The sequence below is a fragment of the Sardina pilchardus genome, chromosome 20 (genome assembly GCF_963854185.1).
Source record: "Sardina pilchardus chromosome 20, fSarPil1.1, whole genome shotgun sequence".
NCBI classification, from domain to species: domain Eukaryota; kingdom Metazoa; phylum Chordata; class Actinopteri; order Clupeiformes; family Clupeidae; genus Sardina; species Sardina pilchardus.
Window position 1 is genome coordinate 7,470,161 of NC_085013.1, and position 21,460 is coordinate 7,491,620.

The 21,460-nt window shown below is 44.0% G+C and overlaps 2 protein-coding genes across 3 annotated transcripts in view; both read right to left on the bottom strand.

Annotated features, from left to right (window-relative positions):
• The window catches only part of crybg1a (crystallin beta-gamma domain containing 1a), a 40,269-nt gene extending 25,298 nt beyond the window's left edge, over window positions 1-14,971 (bottom strand). The window contains exon 1 of the mRNA XM_062522493.1: window positions 14,551-14,971. Within this exon, the coding sequence (XP_062378477.1) occupies window positions 14,551-14,852 (302 nt within the window). The 5' untranslated portion in view covers window positions 14,853-14,971. The remainder of the gene's footprint in view (window positions 1-14,550) is intronic.
• A 237-nt stretch (window positions 14,972-15,208) lies between these two features.
• LOC134067071 (hypoxia-inducible factor 1-alpha-like) overlaps window positions 15,209-21,460 on the bottom strand; it is a 16,225-nt gene continuing 9,973 nt past the window's right edge. Inside the window, exons 5-15 of one of the 2 annotated variants that reach the window (XM_062522137.1) lie at window positions 21,280-21,392; window positions 20,677-20,894; window positions 20,140-20,246; window positions 19,739-19,886; window positions 19,231-19,514; window positions 18,680-18,846; window positions 18,198-18,305; window positions 17,765-18,012; window positions 17,513-17,651; window positions 17,232-17,331; window positions 15,209-16,901 (exon numbers count right to left, since the gene is read on the bottom strand). In XM_062522137.1, coding sequence (XP_062378121.1) covers window positions 16,738-16,901; window positions 17,232-17,331; window positions 17,513-17,651; window positions 17,765-18,012; window positions 18,198-18,305; window positions 18,680-18,846; window positions 19,231-19,514; window positions 19,739-19,886; window positions 20,140-20,246; window positions 20,677-20,894; window positions 21,280-21,392 — 1,796 coding nt within the window. In that variant the 3' untranslated portion in view covers window positions 15,209-16,737. Of the gene's footprint in view, window positions 16,902-17,231; window positions 17,332-17,512; window positions 17,652-17,764; window positions 18,016-18,197; window positions 18,306-18,679; window positions 18,847-19,230; window positions 19,515-19,738; window positions 19,887-20,139; window positions 20,247-20,676; window positions 20,895-21,279; window positions 21,393-21,460 lie in introns of both variants that reach the window. The other variant, XM_062522136.1, reaches the window with a different exon arrangement.

Sequence of the window (21,460 nt, forward strand, 5' to 3'; positions counted from 1 at the left end):
GTCTTACGTGTCCACCCCAGCCCCCTGTTCTATGAGGTCAGTAGAATGAGCTACCAGACTAGCGAACTACTGCAGGTGTCAAATAAAAACACCAAAATATTCAACCTCATGGTTGACTCCAGGAGATCACAAAAGCACGCCTCAAACAACAAATAACCTGAATGGTGTGCTTTTGAATCCACGTGGCCTGGAACTTAAAATCTAATTTTCCTCAAACCACAACGTTCCTGAATTCTTTGTCATCAGTTTCCTTCTAGAAACACTTCAAACAACATATTTCAAAAAGGACCAGCCTGATACTATTGGTTCCCTGTTGCCACGCCCCAGAGCCACACCCGACAACAGCCAGAACTGGGTTAGTGGCTGAAATAGATGCAACTGCACTGCAACTGGTCAGCTTCATCTAACATATACATCAAATATGTAGGCCTAAAGGCTAAGCACTCTGTTCACAAATGAAAACAATAACAACACTATATTACATTGCACTCCATTTCACATCAGTAAATAATAAGAAGTGCTCGCTGTCACCTCAGACAATAACAACAGAAAATACTGTCTTCGTCTGATCATATCATCTGAACATCACCACATGTGCTAATCCCGTGCATTATATCATATCTGCAGAGCACACCACAAGTATGCACAAGAAAGGCATGTAACATTAATCTTTCAATTGATGACATTTTCACATGTTTCTACCACAACATCATGTCTGAAGCATGCTGGGGCATAATGCCGTTGACTAACACCTCCCTGATGGGAAAGCATCAGCCTACAGGTACAAGCATATAACCAAACGATCCTGTTTTCAACATTCTCTGAAAGCAACATTGGTATAAAGTTCACACATCACGTGGTGCAAAAACATATACAGTGCTACAGAAAAAGTTATAATAGCTCAAAGTCCCTTTGTAATTGTCAAAATGTAATCAAGCTGTTCAAGTAATGCTGACATTTGTCTAATTCACCGATTCATGAATTCACCAGTGATGTGGAATCCCCCCGCGCGTACTGTAAGTGCACACTCAGGTGTATTGAGAGTGGAGACGTGCATACCAGCGAGCCGTGGCTCTGGGCAGTCATGCAGAAGAAGTGCTGAGCCAGGGACATGCAGCAACAAAGCTGCTGGCGGATTCACCCACACACACACACACACCGGCGCGCAGATGTGCAGCATTCTGCACAGTGGGATCAAATTTGAGCGAACACACACACACACACACACACACACACACACACACACACAAAGCCACTGCTTGATGATGTTTACTGGATGCATAGCAACATCAAAACACGCCTGGTGCACTGTGCAAACCAACCAGGATGTCTCTCTAAAACGCTGCTTCGACCTTTTGCCATTTTAACAGCATTCTGATGAATCCAGCATAGGCTCCATAAAGGCAGAGAAAATGGAAAGGGACGGTGGAATGGAACGGAATGGCAAAAACAACACAAGCCAGAATGGCTAAATTTAACCATAAAATTGAAACCATAAAAAAGTGTGGGAGGTGCTGTGTGTGTGTGTGTGTGTGTATGTGTGTGTGTGTGTGTGTGTGTGTGTAAGAGAGACAGAGAGAGAGCGAGCTGTGTGGGTTTACTTCCAGCCTGTGGTGTGGCAGTTAGGCCCTCTGGCTAACATACGAGACAAAACTTGTCTAGCTTGACATGTCAGGTGATGTAATCCAATCAAATGCCCCATTGACAGAGCATGCTATTTGAATAGTTTATTATTAGAATTGATGCTTACATGTGGTTTGCATGTGACTATAGATGAGGGAAGTCTGAAGGAAGAGACTTTACCTGACACACCTTTGACCTGACCTGATCTCTAGTTTTTCCTGCCTCTGGTAAGAGTCACAGATTTAACTGTAACAACTTCCCTAGCATGTGCATGACGTGCACACACACACACACACACACACACACACACACACACACACACACACACACACACACACACACACACACACACACACACACACACACACACACACACACACACACACACTAGCTCTCTCTCTCTATCTCTCTCTCTCTGGCTCACAAACACTTCCTCAGTCAGATTCTTCCCTTATCCCCTAATAACAGCTTCTGACTGATTCATTCAAAGAATCAAAACAAACTGTTGTAGAAAGTTAGTCAACATTAGAAGTGTCTGCTGGTACAAACCATTGTTCCCCAGGTGCAGATAAGAGATTAGGATCTGTTTTGGGCACATCGAATGCAAATCCCTGCACGACACGCAACAGGTGCCGCCAAGTCACAGGTGAGTTGTTGTGACAGAATTACAGAGACATGTCACTCTGAATATCCTATCTTTAGTGTCTAACCTGTGAGCACATTATGTTAATTTGGGGGAAATACAGGAATAATAATATCCTTACATTAAAGAGTAAAATGCGATGTATACTCTGCATTAACATTTAAATCATGGCGTTACGGCATGCTGTTTACAAGTGAATGGGCTCAGCTCAATTCACTTGCCAAACAAGAGCAGTCAAGTGACTGCAGGCCCTTGGCCATGCCATTGGGCAGTCAACGTCACTCAGGTTAGGTAGCAATGTGGGAAACACAATTCCTTTTTACTTATATATGAACTAGGCGCTTGGTTTTTGAGTCAATCGGCAGATAAGATCTGGATATGCTATCTCCATGGAAGCACACCAGGGGTTTATCAAAACAGGGGTATCACTCATCAAGAAGAATACAAGTATGCACATGTATAGTTTAGCAGGATTCACACACTCACACGACACACACACACACACACACACACACACACACACACACACACACACACACACACACAGACAGCACAGACACACAGACACACACACACACACACAATAAAAATGATCCAAAGCATGCAACTGAATAGAGTCTGTGTGAAGTGGAACAAGGGCTGGAGCGAACCCAGTGGGTGACTCAGAAGCGTCATGGTGTTTGTAGCTGAAGGCGTTTATTGCTGGAAGGAACGGATGGAGTCGGAGGTAAACACATCCACACCAGTATGACACTAAGCCAAACGCAAACACACACACACACACAGAAAACACATCGTGTGTGAGTTGATTGTGCGCTTAAAATCGAATCGTGCAGTGTTTCACAAGAGGTCTCACAGTTATGCAAATACACTTGTGCACATACACACACATGCATGCACACAGAGGCACCTCTCTGAATGCTATTAAGACCCGATGTGTCTGCAATCGTGATGTATGGAGGGGCAGGCACATTCTTCCTTCAGGGACTTTGGCTCTCTCCAGAAGGCTGCAGTATACAATAGCTAACCTAGCTGTTGCACAACCAGTAAGAATCTCAATTAGGATGTGGTCTTCTAGGTGAAACAACTGACTCTGACTGTATGGATTTTTGTATCTTATACTCCAACATTGCACACTATTTGGTGCACGGTAAAAGTGAATGTTATCACTCATCGTATATGTGGCCATTCTACTACACATGAGGTAATTAAAATGGCGTAACTTCACATGGATGGCTGAACATGACGGGGATGCTCAAAGCTAAATCCTACGCTTTACCACCGCAGTCTTGCAACATGCTGTAGTCATGTACAATAAAAGACTGCTTTTGTTATAGGAAAATTAAGCAATTGCTACCATTAATCCAAGACTCTCTCTCTTTCTCTCTCTCGTTCTCTCTCTCTCTCTTTCTCGTTCTCTCTCTCTCTCTTTCTCGTTCTCTCTCTTCCTCCCTCTTCAAAACTCTCATGTCCTCTTAACCATTGATAAGCTTATATATAAGCATACAGTACACAGAGAGCAAAGGCCACTGGCTGCAAAAGCCCAGATCATTCCCATAACCAGCCACTCCTCTGTTGTAACACACAGTCCGAACAAGAACTTCTCTGTTTGAGCTCTTAGTAAATAAAGTTCCCAGTGCCCCGAGGAGTCAGGACTGGGCTATGAAGTCCGTGAAAAGATGAATAGACTCCTGCTGGTATTCAAGGCAGGGTACAATGCCTCTGCTCTGGGGAGAGAGGGAGCGCACAAATGGGCACTCATTTGTCAACATGGCAAAAGCTGCAGAGAGAATGGCAAACTGATTGTGTGTGTGTGTGTGTGAGGATCTCTCTCTCTCTCTCTCTCTCTCTCTCTCTCTTTCTCTCTGGTGTGTGTGTGTAATGCAACTATGTATCCACTTGAGTGTGTGACCACCATGCATGCATGCTGTGTGTGTGTGCAGCATATGGGTTGTCAGGGTATTTGCCAAACATATTTACTCTCCCCACCCCTCCATATATCATTCTGCCATTCTTGAATCTCGCAGAATCCCACATTTATGGGACTACCTTTTGGGTAAGCATTTTTTTGTCAACTGTGAGCACATTGCCTGTGTTTATGTGTGTCAGTGACTCAGTGTGTCAGTGACTCAGATCTCTAAACTGACTATAATTGTGATGTGGGATTTAACCCTAAGAGCTCATTATCTGATAAAAAAAAAAGTTAAACACACACACACACACACACACACACACACACACACACACACACACGGACATATATGGACACACAGAGAGACACACACGCACACATACACACACACGGACACACATGAACACACACAAGATACACACAGAGACACACACACACACACACACACACACACACACTCACACACACACACACACACACACACACACGGAATCACTAAGGATTCCTGGGCTTGTCCTTCCATGGTTACTGAACCAGAGCTTAAGTAGCATGGCACATAACCAGGATACAAATTACAGGGCACTTTTAGCCTCCCATGGAAGACTTTCACTCTCCCAAAGAAGGGAGGGTAAAAAGCGAAAGTTTGTGTATTTTCTCAAATGTGTTGTACTGTCAAAACTAAGTTTGTGTATACTTACAGTAAAAGTTAACCCCCCGCTGCCATAGCATATTTCACAATTAGAAGCAGTTGCATAACCCCCATTCACCATCCACTGCTGTTCAGCAAAGTACATATTGTAATCATTACAATAATTTCAGTGTCATGTGTTAGGCTACTGTAGTTGCAACAGAGAACTTTCCTTTACTTAGTGGATAGTGCATAGTGTTCAACAGGACTTTACAAATACAAAGGCCGGGATGTTAGGTGTGAGTCTGATCCTACATGAGATCTGTTTAAGAGAGAGAGAGAAAGAGAGAGAGAGAGAGAGAGAGAGATAGAGAGATAGATAGATAGAGAGAGAGAGGGGGAGGGAGGGAGAGAGATAGAGCAGGTCTAGATATACAGTCAGAGCTGGTCTGGCCTGTTTTTGTGCTACCGTTTTTACTACTCTGTTGATGTCAGAGTAGTCAAATATGTGTTAATGTGTGTCTGTGCCTTTCTGTGGGTTTCCATGTGTGTGTGTGTGTGTGTGTGTGTGTGTGTGTGTGTGTGTGTGTGTGTCTGTCTGTGTGTGTGTGTGTGTGATGGAGAGAGAGAGACAACAAGAGAGACAGCCAGGAAGAGAAAGAGAAATAAAAAGTATTAACGAATGAGAATAATAGCATCGTGCATAATAGTGCTATTGTACACAGTGCATAATAGCATAGCATAGTGTGTTTGCTTGTCCATCAACTAGAGTGCATCATGGGGGCTTGTTGACTGAGAACTACCTTGAGGTGACACTTTGATAAGCAGGTGTTGACAGATCAGTGCCGAGTAACTGTGTAGACTCTAAAGGGTTAAAAGACAGTTACTGTAAAAGACCCACATGTTTCTAACTGTCACTTCATTCATTTCCCCCTCTCTCTTCAACCTACCATTCCTAACACCTTACATTCCCTTCCATGCTGTAAACCTCTGCATCTCTTCGCTTAAGACCCAAAGAACATACAGACAAGGGCCAGGTTTCCCAGATTCGTTAAGAAGCTCTTAAGTGCTAAGAACTTCTTAAATACCTATGATTTACACCGCGTCACGGTCAAAGTTCAATATGGAGACAACATGCCAGTGACAATAATGGGTTTCATAGTGCAGCGCATACAATGTGACACGCATGTAACTATGTTGTGCAGGGTAGAGCTATAGCAAAGGTGCCTGTAATTGTCTGACTGTGGCCTGGTGCTCTAATGGGGGCTCCCCCTGACTGGGGATCAGCATTCTCTCTCTCCTTCCCAGCACTGTGTGTGTGTGTGTGTGTGTATGTGTGTGTGTGTATGTGTCGCTTTTTGTCTGGGTTTGGATTATAGCACACAGCTCTACGATCCTATAATAACCCTATAATATCCCTGGATCTGCACCTTCTGTCAGTTCAGTCACAAAAGCATATTTTCATTTTCCCATTCTCATTTGTCCACAGGTCAGGAGCTTTAACCCACTGACACCACGTGCTCCTTTCAGTGTTTCAGTATGTGGGTGTGGACGTTTATTTTGGAACAGACGGTGGAGTTAATGGTCTTTTACTTCATTTTTGAGTTTAATCATTGACCTGACCCAATAACAATACTGTATGTTCCACATAGACTGTCTTAAGGACATGTTTTCCATACTTTTCATCTCTGTCTTTATCGTTGTCAATAAAACAGTTTGTTGTTTTACACACTAAAAACGAACGCTCTTAGACCAAAGACTACTTGAATACACTTTCTGCTTTGCACATTCTGAAAACACTTCCATTAAAAAGGCAAACACATCTGGTAATTGGCAACACCCACACACACATACCTGAAAACACTTTCAGAGAAAACTGAACACCAATCAGTCTGAGGCTTAGTCTACAATTAGACTTCAGGTAAGTTATTGTTTACCTGCTCAATTTCTAAAACCTGTCGATGAATCATTTTCCCCCATTGCCTTAGCCCAAGAGGACATCGCCTGCAACGTCGAAGACTGTAATTGCAGTATGTCAAACGTGAGAAAATATTTATACTTTTTAATCACTCATGGCACAAAAAACCTGTTGTGATTCTGAGCATTTTTAATCAAAATGATGATGGCCTGATTTCTCACAAATAACACACTGACCCTACACCCTAATGGTGCACACTCTAGGCACACATCCACTACCACCCAATACCACCCAACACACACACACACATACATTACATACACACACACACACACACACACACACACTCTCTCTCTCTCTCTCTCTCTCTCTCTCACACACACACACACACACACACTGTGACAACCATCTGTGTCTCTCACACTGAGATCCGAAGCCTCTAATGCTCTCCCTCTCCCCACATCAAGTCAAGGGCACACTCGTGATCTCATCTCTATCACTCGCGCTCTCCCTTCACTACACAACAATCATCCTCCTTTCTTCTGACGATTCCTCAGCACTCCATTCACTTGTTCCATTCACAACCAGATGCCCACATTTTCCATTTCTGGTATTACAGTAATAAATGTGTTTGTTAAAATGTCATTTGGTGGTGGTCTCCTGTTCATATTTGAGCCTGGATCATAACACAGACACACACACACGCACACATGCACACACATATACAGTATATACATATTTCTGCACAGCCTCCCAACTTCCACTTTTACTAAGGGCGTGCAAAGATAATGGGTGATAAGAGGACCCAGGGAGGGTATGAACACTATATTTTACTGCAAACCTGATAAAAATATACAGCAAACTAAACAAATAAGGAAACAGTTCACTCAAGTGGTGTGTGACTGTATGGGTGTGTGTGTGTGGGTGTGTATGAGTATGTCTGTACATTTTTATGAACCGTGTGGTCTAGTAGAGTAGAGTAGAGTAGACTTTCAAATGGAATAGTAACGGTCCTTTCACATATCAGTTTAAGCTGTGCACATATTTGAACACACAACACACCCTGTCCAATGGGGGTAATACGGATATCACCCTTAGGTGCTGAGTAGCACACTCACACACTCACACACACACACACACACACACACACACACACACACAGTATGCGGCTACAAACAGCTACATTCTCCCAGACTCTCTCTTGAAGCTTGGCCCCACCCTGTTGCCCCACGTCAACCAGAGGGCGTTCAGTTCATCAGCTCCACTACGTTGGACACAGACCAGTGGCGTAGTCAGACGTCTATTTTTGGATGGGCCTCGGGAAATTGAGGCGGCACAACTTTCATTCACAGTCCTCCACTAGCCTAGATGATTTTATATTCCACAGCTGAGATGAAGAGCAGGTAGACCGTCTATCGGAGGCTAAGTCTACTCATCTAACTAGTCCAATAATTCATTCTTTGAGTTACGTAAAGTGGAAATGGGTAGACATAATAAAATATGATACAAAACTATAGAGACAACAAAATACTGCAGCATTTTCAATCATCCAGCACAGTTTAACCACAGTTTTAATGTTTTTTTTTTGCATGCTTCAACAGATCATCACAGTTAGCCTCAATGATGTTGTTGTTTTTTCAAAGCGTGTACCCAAAGACAGCTGTAAACTCAACAGAACTTAACGACTCTGAGCTCAACAGAACAAAGACTCTAAATTATCATAATGACCAGCTTTACGGTAAAGGTTCTCAGGGTTCTAATCTATACCAATCCTTGCCCTAGGGTCTAGAGAAGAGTTGTTGTGCTCTGAGTAAAGGCTGCACCTGATTGCGTATCTGTGCATAACATATACCCCTTTGAGGGAGTGGAGATTTTTAATGCAGGAACAGTATGTTTGGAGCAAGGGTCATTCACTGTGGCTCTCCTTCCCCAGGCAGTGTTTTCCTTCCTGTCTTTTGCTGAGTGTGTGTCCGTCCGTGTACTGTATGTGTCTGTGTGTGTGTGTGTGTGTGTGTGTGTGTGTGTGTGTGTGTGTGTTTGTGTGTATGTGTGTGTGCTTGTGTGTGTATATTTGTGTGTGCATGCGTGTGTAACTGTATACATTGTGTGGATGCATGTACTGTACAGTACAGTATGTAGGATAAAGAGGTGTGTGTGTGTGTGTGTGTGTGTGTGTGTGTGTGTGTGTGTGTGTGTGTGTGTGTGTGTGTGTGTGTGTGTGTGTGTGTGTGTGTGTCTGTGTGTGTGTCTGTGTGTCTGTGTCTGTGTCTGTGTCTGTGTCTGTGTCTGTGTGTCTGTCTGTATGTGTGTGTCTGTGTCAATGACGTGTCCTCTGCGATCTACTAACTGTGTGTTCTTCCTGGCCTCGAGCTCCTCAAACACAGACTCACACTCAGTATGGGCCTGCACATGTCGAAGCCTCATATCACACTCTAGGGTAGGCAGAATTAAACAGCCTGGGAAACAGAATAGAGAAGAATAGACGAGAGAGAGAATACACCACAGAAAAACAGCATACAGCAGACATACAGTAACAAGAGAGAGAGAGAGAGAGAGAGAGAGAGAGAGAGAGAGAGAGAGAGAGAGAGAGAGAGAGAGAGAGATACAGTGGTAGACAAACAGATAAGTTGGCCTGATAAAAAAGGCCAACAGGCAAGCCCATGACCTTGGTAATACATAAACAGTAATAATGAGATACCGGCAAGCAGTTAGCAAACAATGGTGCACAGACAGATGACTAGGCCAACAGACAGCCTTTTCAAAATATCACTCAACTGTGTCACAGTGGCTACACCAGCACATGATTTACAATTACAGTAACACAGATACAAACAAATCCATATGCTGTCAGAATTTCTGACATTTCTTGCTGACTGGCAAGGAGCCAGTAAATGAAAGTTACAGAATATAGAATCTTCTGGAAGGTTCACAAGCGGAGTGATAAACAACAGCCTCGTTCCCTCCCTCCTTAACCCCCACCCCCATCCCTACGTTCCACACCCTGCTCCTCAGGCGGCGGCGAGGTGGGGATTGTTTTTAAAGTAATGCCTCACTAATGCCGTTCAGATATTCTATTTGTAATCGACCTCAAGCAGCCGAAACTCCCTAACAGCACGTGCAAATTTCTATTTGTTTATGTTCAGAATAAGTACTTTACGACTTCAAACATAATATCGCCATCAATAAAACTTTATCGTCATCTACATTTACTTACAGGAACGGGTCATATATGATTCACATTTATAGCCCTACTTGATAGACAGACAGGGATGGGGAGACTTTGAACTGATCAGATAGAATCTATAGGGCTGTTTGAATGTGAAAGTATTTTATTCATTACATTCTCAAGCTCAACAGTGAGCAGATTTGAATAAGTGCAGTTGGCTGACTCTCTGTAGATGTGTGCCAGGCAGATTATGTTTTGGCATTTTAAAAGGGCAAGATGCTGAACAGTCGGTTACTGCTAATCTTCATTACCAACGAACAGCTTAAAGATATAATCTCCATTTTAATGTCACTGACATGACACTACTCGCCAGCCTGGCAATGAAAATCTTCTACATTAGTTGTCCCTGCTAATAATATTTTCATCAGCATCAGCAATTATAAGTTATAAGTGAATTCTCCTCCTCGCTGTAAAAGTTCACCTCTGCAGTGTACGGTCTCTGAAATTATATTATCAGTAGAACCAATTGCTTAGCCATTGGCCATTAAGGTGTGTCCACAACACAGACATACCAAGCAAACAGCTTTTGTTCCGGTCGACAAACTAGTGGATTAACAGTCCACTCAAAGACATTTGGGGCTAGCATTTGAGCGTCGCCATCATTACTGACTAAGACAAACCTGTTTAAAGCAACAGGTTGAACTGTCATAACACACAGTTGAGGAACGGGCCTAAAGTGACGGGAGTAGGAGGCCTCGCCACGCATTCCACAGAACCAGCCCAACTGCGTCTGACTTCAGATCAGTCGCATAGCTGCCTTCCAGCTGCGAGGAAAGCAATTAGGTTGATATAAGCAGAGGTGGGGTCAGCTGCACCCACACTCTCTCTCCCACACACACGCACACACACATGCGCGCGCACACACACACACACACACACACACACACACACACACACACACACACACACACACACACACACATACAGTACACACACACACATACTGTGAAAGACACGCAAACACCTGCGTTTAGGTCTAGGCACCATTTTCGTCAGCTTTTCTTTGAGGTTCACTTTTAGCTGCAGTGATAAGATACATACCCTCACATGATATGATTGAAACCTCAAACAATGTCATGCTGATGTCAATGCTCCATTCAAAAGATATTCAATAAGACATGCAGTGATGTGTTTTTGGTACTCAAAATGAGGGTGAATTTTGTGGCAAATGCACCTTTTATCCAGTTCAGTATCGCCTTTCATTGATGGTCCAAACAAAGATCAGATTTTCCTGACATTTACAAATGAAAAACAATCAGGCCATTCTTAGTTTAGAATATACCGGCAGATCTCTTGAAAGCCACTTCCTACCAGATCTGATCAGGTCATGCTAGACTTGTCAATGTTTACACATGTACAATCTGACCTTCTTAACCTGGATGAAACAAAACATGTCATGACAAGACAAATCCCAGAGTGAGAGAGAGAGAGAGAGAGAGAGAGGGAGACGTCCTTCTCATTTCACAGAGTACCTCTTCATCTTCATGAATTTAGAGTTTATCTCTTTGTTTGATTTCCTGTTTTATCACTTTATTGCATATAGCCTTGTACAGTGTCACTATGTATCGTATAGACAGTGACACTGCAATATACACAGTGATATTGCATTTTATTGTCTTGGTACTTGTACTCGGTACAATGACAATAAAGTTGAATCTAATCTAATCTAATCTAGCCTGTAGAATAGATATCACATCAATTTGGTTGATGTGATATCCATCAATTATCAGTCAAAACTGTACTGTTTGTCAATTTATTACAGTTCTAATTTGTGTGAGTGTGTATGTGAGAGAGAGGGAGTGAGATTGGGAACACACACACACCTGAGATAAGATGAGAAACAGACACACACTCAAAGAGTGGCAGTGAGCTATGCAGATATATTGTATGCTTGGTAGCCTACTGTACATCAACGGTAAACAAACACAGGTGAGACAGCAAAATAAGGAAGGGAGAGAGTGGGCTGAGAAAGATAAATGTTGTGGATAGAATGACGGACCAAAAGAAAGCGAACAAACTTGAGACGCACCAATTGTCAAATACTGGGCTGATACTGACTGCAATTTTGGCCAATAACCAATATCTTTTATTTGTGATTCATCATCAACTGAAGCATCTCCAAGTCTTTCAGCCCACCAAAACACCGTCTCTGAATATGCCAACCCATGCATAACACAACATTTAGCTGGTGCAGAACTGATCCAACATAAGAGATAAACATCAGCCACTGCCATTGGTAAATGTCATATTTGTCAATTAGCCAAGTCAACACAGCAATTATATATAACAGACCTCTGCATGTTGCCCCAACCACATCTCACCAGTCGCACAAGCTTTACGTACTTACTTACCCAGTCTCCATTTTGTAAAATTAACTTTGTTTTATACAACTTAATCAAAAAACTGAAAATAAAACCGCAAGTCACTTTGTAAATTGAGCGATGTCAGTCTTCCAGGTGAGCACTGTGATCTTCACTTATCTCTTTTCACTGAAACTGAATAACAGGTGCACCAACCTGTAGTTTTAAGATCTTAGGAGACCCCACTGGTATGCCTTATTAGCCGGGGGCCTGCAGGCTGCACAGAGACAAAGCCACACTTTCATGTCATCATCCTGTTATGACTTTGCATTTGTCACTAACTGTGTCATGGTACTAACTGTGTCAAGGTGGTGGGAATTCAGTGGAGATACAGTTGATGACTCAGCGGATGATTGACAACCTGATCATTCCCATTCGTTCAGGATGTTCAGGAGCAGGGGTTCACAAGGAGACAAACACCCTTTGAGGTAAGATGTGACTAATTGAGGGGGCGCTGTGGCGCAACTGATTACAGCGCCCGTATCATATTCCGCTCCACGTGCCCATTTCTCAATCCTATCCCAGCTATCTCTCCCACTCGCTTCCTGTCACCCTCCCCACTGTCCCATCAGATCAAAGGCATAAAAAGGCAAGAAAAAAGAGGTGACTAATTGGTAGGATTCATTCTAATGTCGTATACAGCAGGGTGTGAAGCAAGGAGAATTTCTGCGCCTGTGGTGATCAGAAACTTTTTAATATAGCATATATAAGGAGGGGGGCTAGCATGCGGTACCCAGGACCTGTGTGTTCAATTCCCCGGGTTTCCACAATTGTGCCCTTAAGCAAGCCACTCCAGGGACAATGGCCTTTGCAATGTGATTGACATAATATGTCACTTGGGATAAAATGTTAAGTGTATGCAATTATCTTCAAATCCTGAAGGGCCTGGCCCACCTGAGAATGTTAAATCCTGTCTAGAACAAGCCTGGAGGAAACAGAAATGTAGCTTAGAGCTACACCACTCTATTAGGTTGGTCAGTGTCTTTTGTGATGAATAGATCAGCAAATGTCCCAGCCCACCAAACAGGTAACCCACATGATGTACAGTATCACAAAATCGACTGTAAGCTTTTAAAAATGGGCCATAACATACTCTTAGATCATTTCAACTGTGAACATGTGGCTACTACTTTTTACATTGAACAAATGAACCACTGATATTGTGCATCCCTGTTGTTCGATCAGAAAAGAGCCAACTGACTATGACTTCCTAATGGATTATTGCAACTTCTACTCTTGCTCTATCCATAATCATCATCAGTCACTTCAGGAAAAAATGATCAAATTAATTGTTGAATGACCATTGCATACTTCCTTATCACAATGGAGCTGCTCACATTCTCTGATATGGACACAAGCCCCTATCTGCTGACTGTACAAGCCTAAAAAATGTATTTACTCTAACAGGCAATGTTGACAATGACAAACCAACTCAAACTCATTCCACCCTGAGTTGACCAAGCAAACATACTGGTTAAAAACAATTTCGAGAATGAAAACTAGGTGGGTAAGGTATTTGCCAAAGGACATATGTTTGACTGCTAGAGGTGGTACTGTAGATGGTGATTATTTTCTTGACAGAACATATTGGCTTTGGTGAGGTGAACGTATTTGGGTGAACTTCAAAAAAGGATTGAAGCAGTAAAATAAAAGCATCTTTCTGTGCCTCTATTGTTCAAATCTATATTCTTTTAATTGTGTATTCAACACCATGCATATTCGCTGCAGTGCATCCTCTGTTCATAAGGAGACGATCAGAATAATAATAGACAACATGGGTGACTCGTGGAGATGCCCTGTTTTCAGCTCACTGCTGTCTCATCCTCACTATGGCTGCCATGCATATGTTTCTGTATGAGTACTCCAATCCTTAATGACTTCTCAGCACTTTGCACTTTGCAGGCTAGGGCTCAGGTGGCTTCCTTGTACATGCGCAACAAGAACGGTGTTGCTTACTAAAGTACAAGGAACCTTGGCTGAAAATCTGGAATTATTGAATACTTCTGGAGAGTATCAAACACAGTACCAGTCTGACATCTAAGTTTTTGGGGAAAAGTTACCCTCGTCCTCAAAAATAACATGGTTTATAAATTATTAGGGCTCACGCAGGCTGTTGGATTAATTGGAATATGTGAGAACCACAGCTACTATCACTCATTGGTTGTACATCATGCAAGTCTATAGTTACGTGGGAAGTCTAACAACTTCAAAAAGTAAAAATCCAACGTTGTATAACTTACGAGCAATTCATAGAGTCCGTGTCGCTGACCATAGAACCGCTGCTGAGTCGCTTTGATTTCGATCTCCGAATTCGAAGCGACCCAAATCGCTTCTTCACAGGACTTGTGGGTGAGGAGAAGACATCATTCGCGGGGGTCCCCAGACCCAACGGACTTGCCGGTAGGGTCGCTGACTTCGCGCCGGGACTAGAGATCTCGCTGCGCGGCACCTGGACATGTTCCTCCTCAATGTGGTTTTCCTTTTCCGTTGTCTTTGATTTCATAAAAAGTTTCTTAAATTTGGAGGTTTTAGGTTTACTCATGTTTACCTTCGCTTAAATACAAATGACGTCCATACAACCAGTCGTTTCACTAATTTGGCACTCCTTGCGCACGATGAAGGTCAGTTTAATGAGACACAGGTAGGCGGCTGCATACAGGAGCCTCCTCCATTCGTTTTCCTTCAGATCAAATTGTGGGTGCGCTCATCTATGGCAGATCTTCTATGAGGGCGGGCAGAAAGAAGCTACGACATCCAATGTGTATTGCCACTTTTCAGTCCGATAAAAAGGTAAACATCAGACTACGCATATGAATAAAACAACATTGCAGCACAATTTTGAGTGCTGACATAAATTATTATATCTAGTTGGAACAATTATACACGACAGCATTGTTAAGTTGTTATGACAGCTATTTTATTTAGTATTTTCGACAGAAGCCTATATGGACAGAAACAGAACACAGCAAAACACACGCTGCGTTAAAACACCAAGCAAATGTGTTCAATGTATATTTATGCTGCTTATACAAGCCTACATAATACAGATGTACGGGCCGAAATCTGGTTGAGACGGCCCACATGGCTCTCTGGTTCCCTCGGGTACACTCCCTCTCTAAATGGTCGAGACGTGCGTAAAGCAAAAACAAACATCAACATGACGTAAGCACGCTCCGTACAGAAGAATACATGATTGTACAGCACACGTTGGCTACATAGAACAGTTACATATTTATGTATACAGAAAAGCCTGTGACAACTAAACACATTCAAATCCAGAGAAATGTTTCTAATCACTAGTGCCTCAGTAGGGTCACAAACCCTGTATACTAAACAAGTAATGCTTAATCTACCTTGGCATAGTATTGCTGTCACATCTGGAGTGCAAAGACAGTGAAGAAGAAACAGACGGAAGCAGCCTACATGTTAAGCCTAACACACAGTACATCTAGGACAGCAGTAGCTTGAAAGGTGCTTCATTTAGCAACAACTACACTGAGGCAACTACAATGAGTGCACGTCAGCAATATGAGAGGAAACACATGGTGACACCTTTAGTTCAGTTGACTTATAAAAACAAACATGGTTATTGTCTTGTACGGACTGCTGGTTTTAAATCTTCCCTTTCTGTGGGGAACAAAAGACAAATATATATTTCTATGTACAGTTGTGCGCCTGTGGCGGGTGGCTGTAGAGTAAAGCATTCTGAGGTCACTGTGTGCGTGTGACAGACCATTTTTATATCGAAGAGTGTGAGCTTACAGGCTCACTCATACCAGACACTCTCTCTCGCTCTCTGTCTCTCCCTCTCTCTCTCTCATTCTCTCTCTCACACACACACACACACTCACTCACACACATACACACACACCCACACACACACACACACACACACACACACACAAACACAGAGATATACAAACACAGACACACACAAACAGCTGGATACTCACAATATACACTCACACATGCAAAGTATGTAATAAATTGTTGCGTCTCAGCAGGAAAGGTTTTGTTGCGATGCAGCACACTTTGAAAAAAAGAACAACAAGTGACGGACAGCAGTAGCCGAAGTCACACCAGCAACCATGGACACAGGAAACGCACGTACAATACATGCTAAACATCCTGTTGTTTTACTTGGACCAAAAATCGGCGACAGGACAGGAACATTAAAAAAAAAACACACAGTGAAAGGAAGAGGGGCCAACCTCTCTCAACCAATCAGTGTGTCTCCATTGCGGCTCCTCTCTCTTTTATTGGAGGGCAGTGATGCTACTGTTGCCTTACACGGCATCTGGAGATATAGGGCTAGGTTTAGTATGAAAGTGCTTTGTGACAGGATTCTTTGGGAGAACAAGAACGGGGGAGGCTTTCAGTTAACGTTCCTTCAACATTCCTCGTACGTCTCTTCAACGCCGTCCCCCTCAGATAAGCTGGTCCAGCGCTCGCAGAAGCTCCTCTCCCTGCAGCAGGTGTTGCCGGGCATTAACCGGGACGTTGACCTCGCAGTCGTCACGAGTCAGCTGGGGGAGTGACCCAAGATTTGACTCGCCCTGAGAGGAACGAGCCAGCAGTCGATGGGCCAGGTCTGAGCCAGGAGTGAGAGAGGAAAAAGAGATGGGAAATAGAGTCAGTCAATAGGACAATGAGAGAAGAGTGCCTCCTGGTGGCTACACATAGTATTGCAACGTATTACGCTTTTACAGGATCCAGATCCACAATATGAGCACATTTGCCTGAGCTTTACTAGCACTAAATCTCTCTAAAGACTGAGCTCTTAATCTCATTGATCTCATTTCCTACATCTGTATTTACCACAGATCATCACCATTTTTTAATTGGCGCCAGGTGGCAGGTGGCCATGTTGTAACGGATAGAGCCGATACTGTGAGGGCTAGTGGTTTAGTTGGGGACTCACCAGAAGGCAGTAACAGTATGGTGGTGTTGCTGAGACCCTGCGCTCCAGCCAGCTGTAGCTTCTGGATCTTACTGCTTGGCTGATCCATGTCTAATACCACCTGCAGAACACAATGACAGAGAGAGAGAGATGATGAATGTGTACATGTATGATTTTGTGCATCCTCGTGCAAATCGTGCAGATCACATACTTTCTACACTTGCATGCATGTATGCACAAAAGCAAAACTCATGAATGTAGAAATGTATGTAGAGAGTAGCGGCTAAATAATGCATCCATACCAGTCCAACAGCCTGTGAGAAAGTGGGGACAGTCTCTATTTTTCTCTTCAGTGGGGCATTGCCACTGGCGTTGGCCTGGTCAGTGATGTTTCTGACACTGACTGGTTGGGCAGTACTCTCGGTCGCCAGTGGGGGCGATCTAGAGCAGAATGAAGCTCATGTGATATACAGTACACAAAATGACAACAATTGACAACACATGGCAACATTTGTGGCACACATGGAAACTGGACATTTGAAGCGCACACGTACCTCTGGAAGACGTAAGATGCCAGTGGAGTTGGAGTCTTGGGGGCGTCCATCTGGCTAACTATCCCAGCGAGGGGCATCTCGCTGGGGCTGGTGGAGGCCTGCTGGCTGGGTGGAGGAGTTGGAGCCTGAGACTGGAGTTTGAGCGGGCTGAGCGAGAGGGAGTTGGTGGGGGAGAGCGTGCGCAGCTGGAAGTCATCATCCATAGGAATGTACGGGGCCAGCATCTCCAGATCCAGATCATCCATGGACTGCTAGCGGGCATTGAAACAGACAAAAGAACTGATCCTCTGAAAGATTGGTATTCGGCCAAGCACTAGCATTGATTTCCTGTCAGTCTCCCTTGGATCCCTTCACCCCTTTTCATTCAGTCTGTCTGCTTGGTGGATGTGAAGGTGAAATGTGAACGTAAAGACACAAAGGTGGAAAAACTCACCTGTGTTACGAAGGGTGTGTCGGCGCCCATCTCCATGGAGAAGAGGCGCTCCACCAGGTCGGTCTTGAAGTCTGTACTCAGGTCAGATAACTCCAGAGGACTACAGGGCTACAGAGAAGAAAAGACCGCTCAGAACATTCCAGAAAGACCTCAGTTCAGTCACAGACACAGGACCTGGACACAGCATCTTTACATCTATTCCAAAGTATACTGGTTTGACAGCAGACTCCATGAAGATGCACTGTATCTAACTTATAGATAACCTTCAGCATATTACTCTATGCACTCTCTACTTCGACTTCTTCTCTATTCTCTGCACGCTGTTTGGAAATCTTGTCTCAGAGGGCTACATCTCACACACACACTGCTGCCAAACTGTTCTGGGGTCAGCTCTGAAGTCCTGTGAGTCTAATACATTTCTATCTCATAGCGTACGGCTCGCTCCAGATGTCAGCACTCTCTGGCACTCGATGGAGACTTACCCCTGCTGAGCTCTCGGCGCTGGAACAGTCTGGAGGGGAGGATTCTGGGAAGGGGGAGTGTGTGTCCTCCGACAGGTCAGAGGTTGGTGGAGTCAGCAGAGAGCTGGAGGAGGGCAGCATTACATCACTGAAGAGTTGGATGTCCTTCAGGACAGTGATGTCTGAGTCTGAAAACAATGTAAACACAGGAAGAGGAAGAGAGAGAGAGAGAGAGATCATGAGGTTTTGAGTTCTATGCATATTTAAACTGATTCATAATTGTCTCCAGTAGATCTAAGAATGCATGTGTATATCTGTTTGTGAAAGAGGATGATAGAAACTATAACTGCTGCACATGAATAGATGAATATACCGTACAGTGCATTTGTGTTTGTGAGTGTGTATGAGAGAGAATAATTAATTAATCAATTAATTAATAATTCATTAATTAATAATAAAAAGATGAAGGAGAAGAAGAGAAGAGGGGGAGAGGGAAGAAAAAGGAAGAAAAAGAGAATTTGTGTGGGTCTTCATGTATGTGTGAGTGTGTGTGTGTGAGAGGTGTAACCAACCTGTGCTAAGGTCCAGTGTGATGACTGCGTCTCCTGTGATTGGTGGAGCTAGCAGGGTCAGTGCCTCGGACTCCTCCCTCAGCACCTCCACAGACGACGGAGTCTCCATCTTCATCGCCTCTTCCTCCTCCTCCTCCTCCTCCATCTCGTGGGCCTGCTCCTTCTTCACAGCCACCTGCAGGGGGCACTGTGCCAGGCAGCTGGCCCCCTCGTCCCGCTCCTGCTTCACGCGGTGGACACACGTCTGCTCCATGGACAGAACCAGCTCCTGCATCTCCACACCACTGCACACAGAGGATACACACACACACACACACACACACAAATATAAATAAACATATAAACACACACACAACTCCGGTTTCTCACGGGCTCTCTCTGAATGTTTAACACTCGGATAAAGCGCCATGAGACATGTGTAATGTTTTGGCGCTCTATGAAAGTGAAATTAAATTGACAATTGAAAAAAATGATTTACTAACATGCACATCACACACATGTAAATTACCTGAGTACGTAGTTGACACACACCACACACTGTGGTTGCGAGTTCTTGTTGTTGTAGATGACAGTGGCCTGAGTCTCGACCCACACATAGCCTCCCCTCTTAGCCAGCATCCTGTACTGACCCGTGCACACCTGACCTTTAGCAAACACTGCACACACACACACACACACACACACACACACACATACATACATACATAGAGACACACGCACACATATACACACACACACACACACACAGAAGATGAGAAAAAAGGTCAGAGGTAATTAAGCATCAAATATGCAAGTGTTGTGCTTGTGCATGTGCGTATGTGTGTGTGTGTGTGTGTGTGCGTGTGTGTGTGTGTGTGTGTGTGTGCGCGCGCGCGTGCGTGCCGTGCATGTAAGTGTGTGTGCACTCACAGCTGTGGTGTGTCTTGGTGAGATGGTCAGAATCCAGGGCATGATAGTACTCATACACAGATCGGTTCAGCAGGTCGTCTGACTCATAGCCCAACAATTCAGTAATACTGCCAACACACATACACACATACAAGGATAAGTATCCAGAACATCATGTTAGAATTTGATTAAGTGTGTATTAAATTCAGTTAGGCCCATTTGGTTATAACAACATTTATGACATGAATCACTGAAGATATAATAAACCTGTATGATTACAGTACATCAGTCTATGACACATTATACACATACAGGCGTTCATACCATCAGTTAAGGATGTCCAAATCTATCATTCCCAGACTCCACCACAGGGTGGCACTCTAGCTTCATTCATTTAGGCTACAGTAATTCAGTTCTAAAGTAACTAGTCAATACAACTGGCTACAGTCTTCTACACACAGCTGATGTCCTTGACATATCTGAAATATAACCCCACAAATGTAGATTTTGTGTGCGCCCACAAGTGTGAGAGAGAGTTTGCGTGCGCCCATCACTGACCGTTCGTCGCAGTAGGTGAACCTCATGTCCAGCGTGTGGCGGCTGAGGAAGGTCCTGGAGTCCAGCGGGACCTCGATGTTAGCGGGGTGAGGGATGGGCTGGCAGATGAGCACCAGGGAGGGGACGGTGGCAGAGGAGGACGACTTTCCACCACCCACCGCCGCCGTGGCCCCCACCACGAGGTCACACATGCGCACTTGACCCGTACAGCGCAGGACCTGGCCAGACCACAGGAAGGGACACTGAGCACGCATCATAACACATGCATGTAATATAACACTAGGTCATCAGCATATATGTGCAAAATGTGTGTTGATGACTTTGTGTGATTTGTGTGAATGAATGTGTGTATGTATGTGTGTGTGTGTGTGTGTGTGAGTGTGTGTGTGTGTGTGTGTGTGTGTGTGTGTGTGTGTGTGTGTGTGTGTGTGTGTGTGTGTGTGTGTGTGTGTGTGTGTGTGTGTGTGTGTGTGTGTGTGAGTGAGTGAGTGAGTGAGTGAGTGAGTGAGTGAGTGAGTTGTAAGTCGCTTTGGCTGAAAAGCGTCACCCAAATGTAATGCATTGTAATGAATGTGAGTGTGTGTGTTGTGTGAGTGTGGTTACCTTCCATGTAGCTGATTTGATGTTGACAGTGCGCCCCCTGCTGGTCAGTGTGCATTTCATCCTCAGCAGAAAATTCCTCTCTGCATCTTGCCCCTTCCCTTTCTTAGAGGAAGCTGAAAGACAGAGCGGCAGACACGGAGAGGGAGAGAGAAAGAATGGAGAGATCATAAGAAAAGGAGAG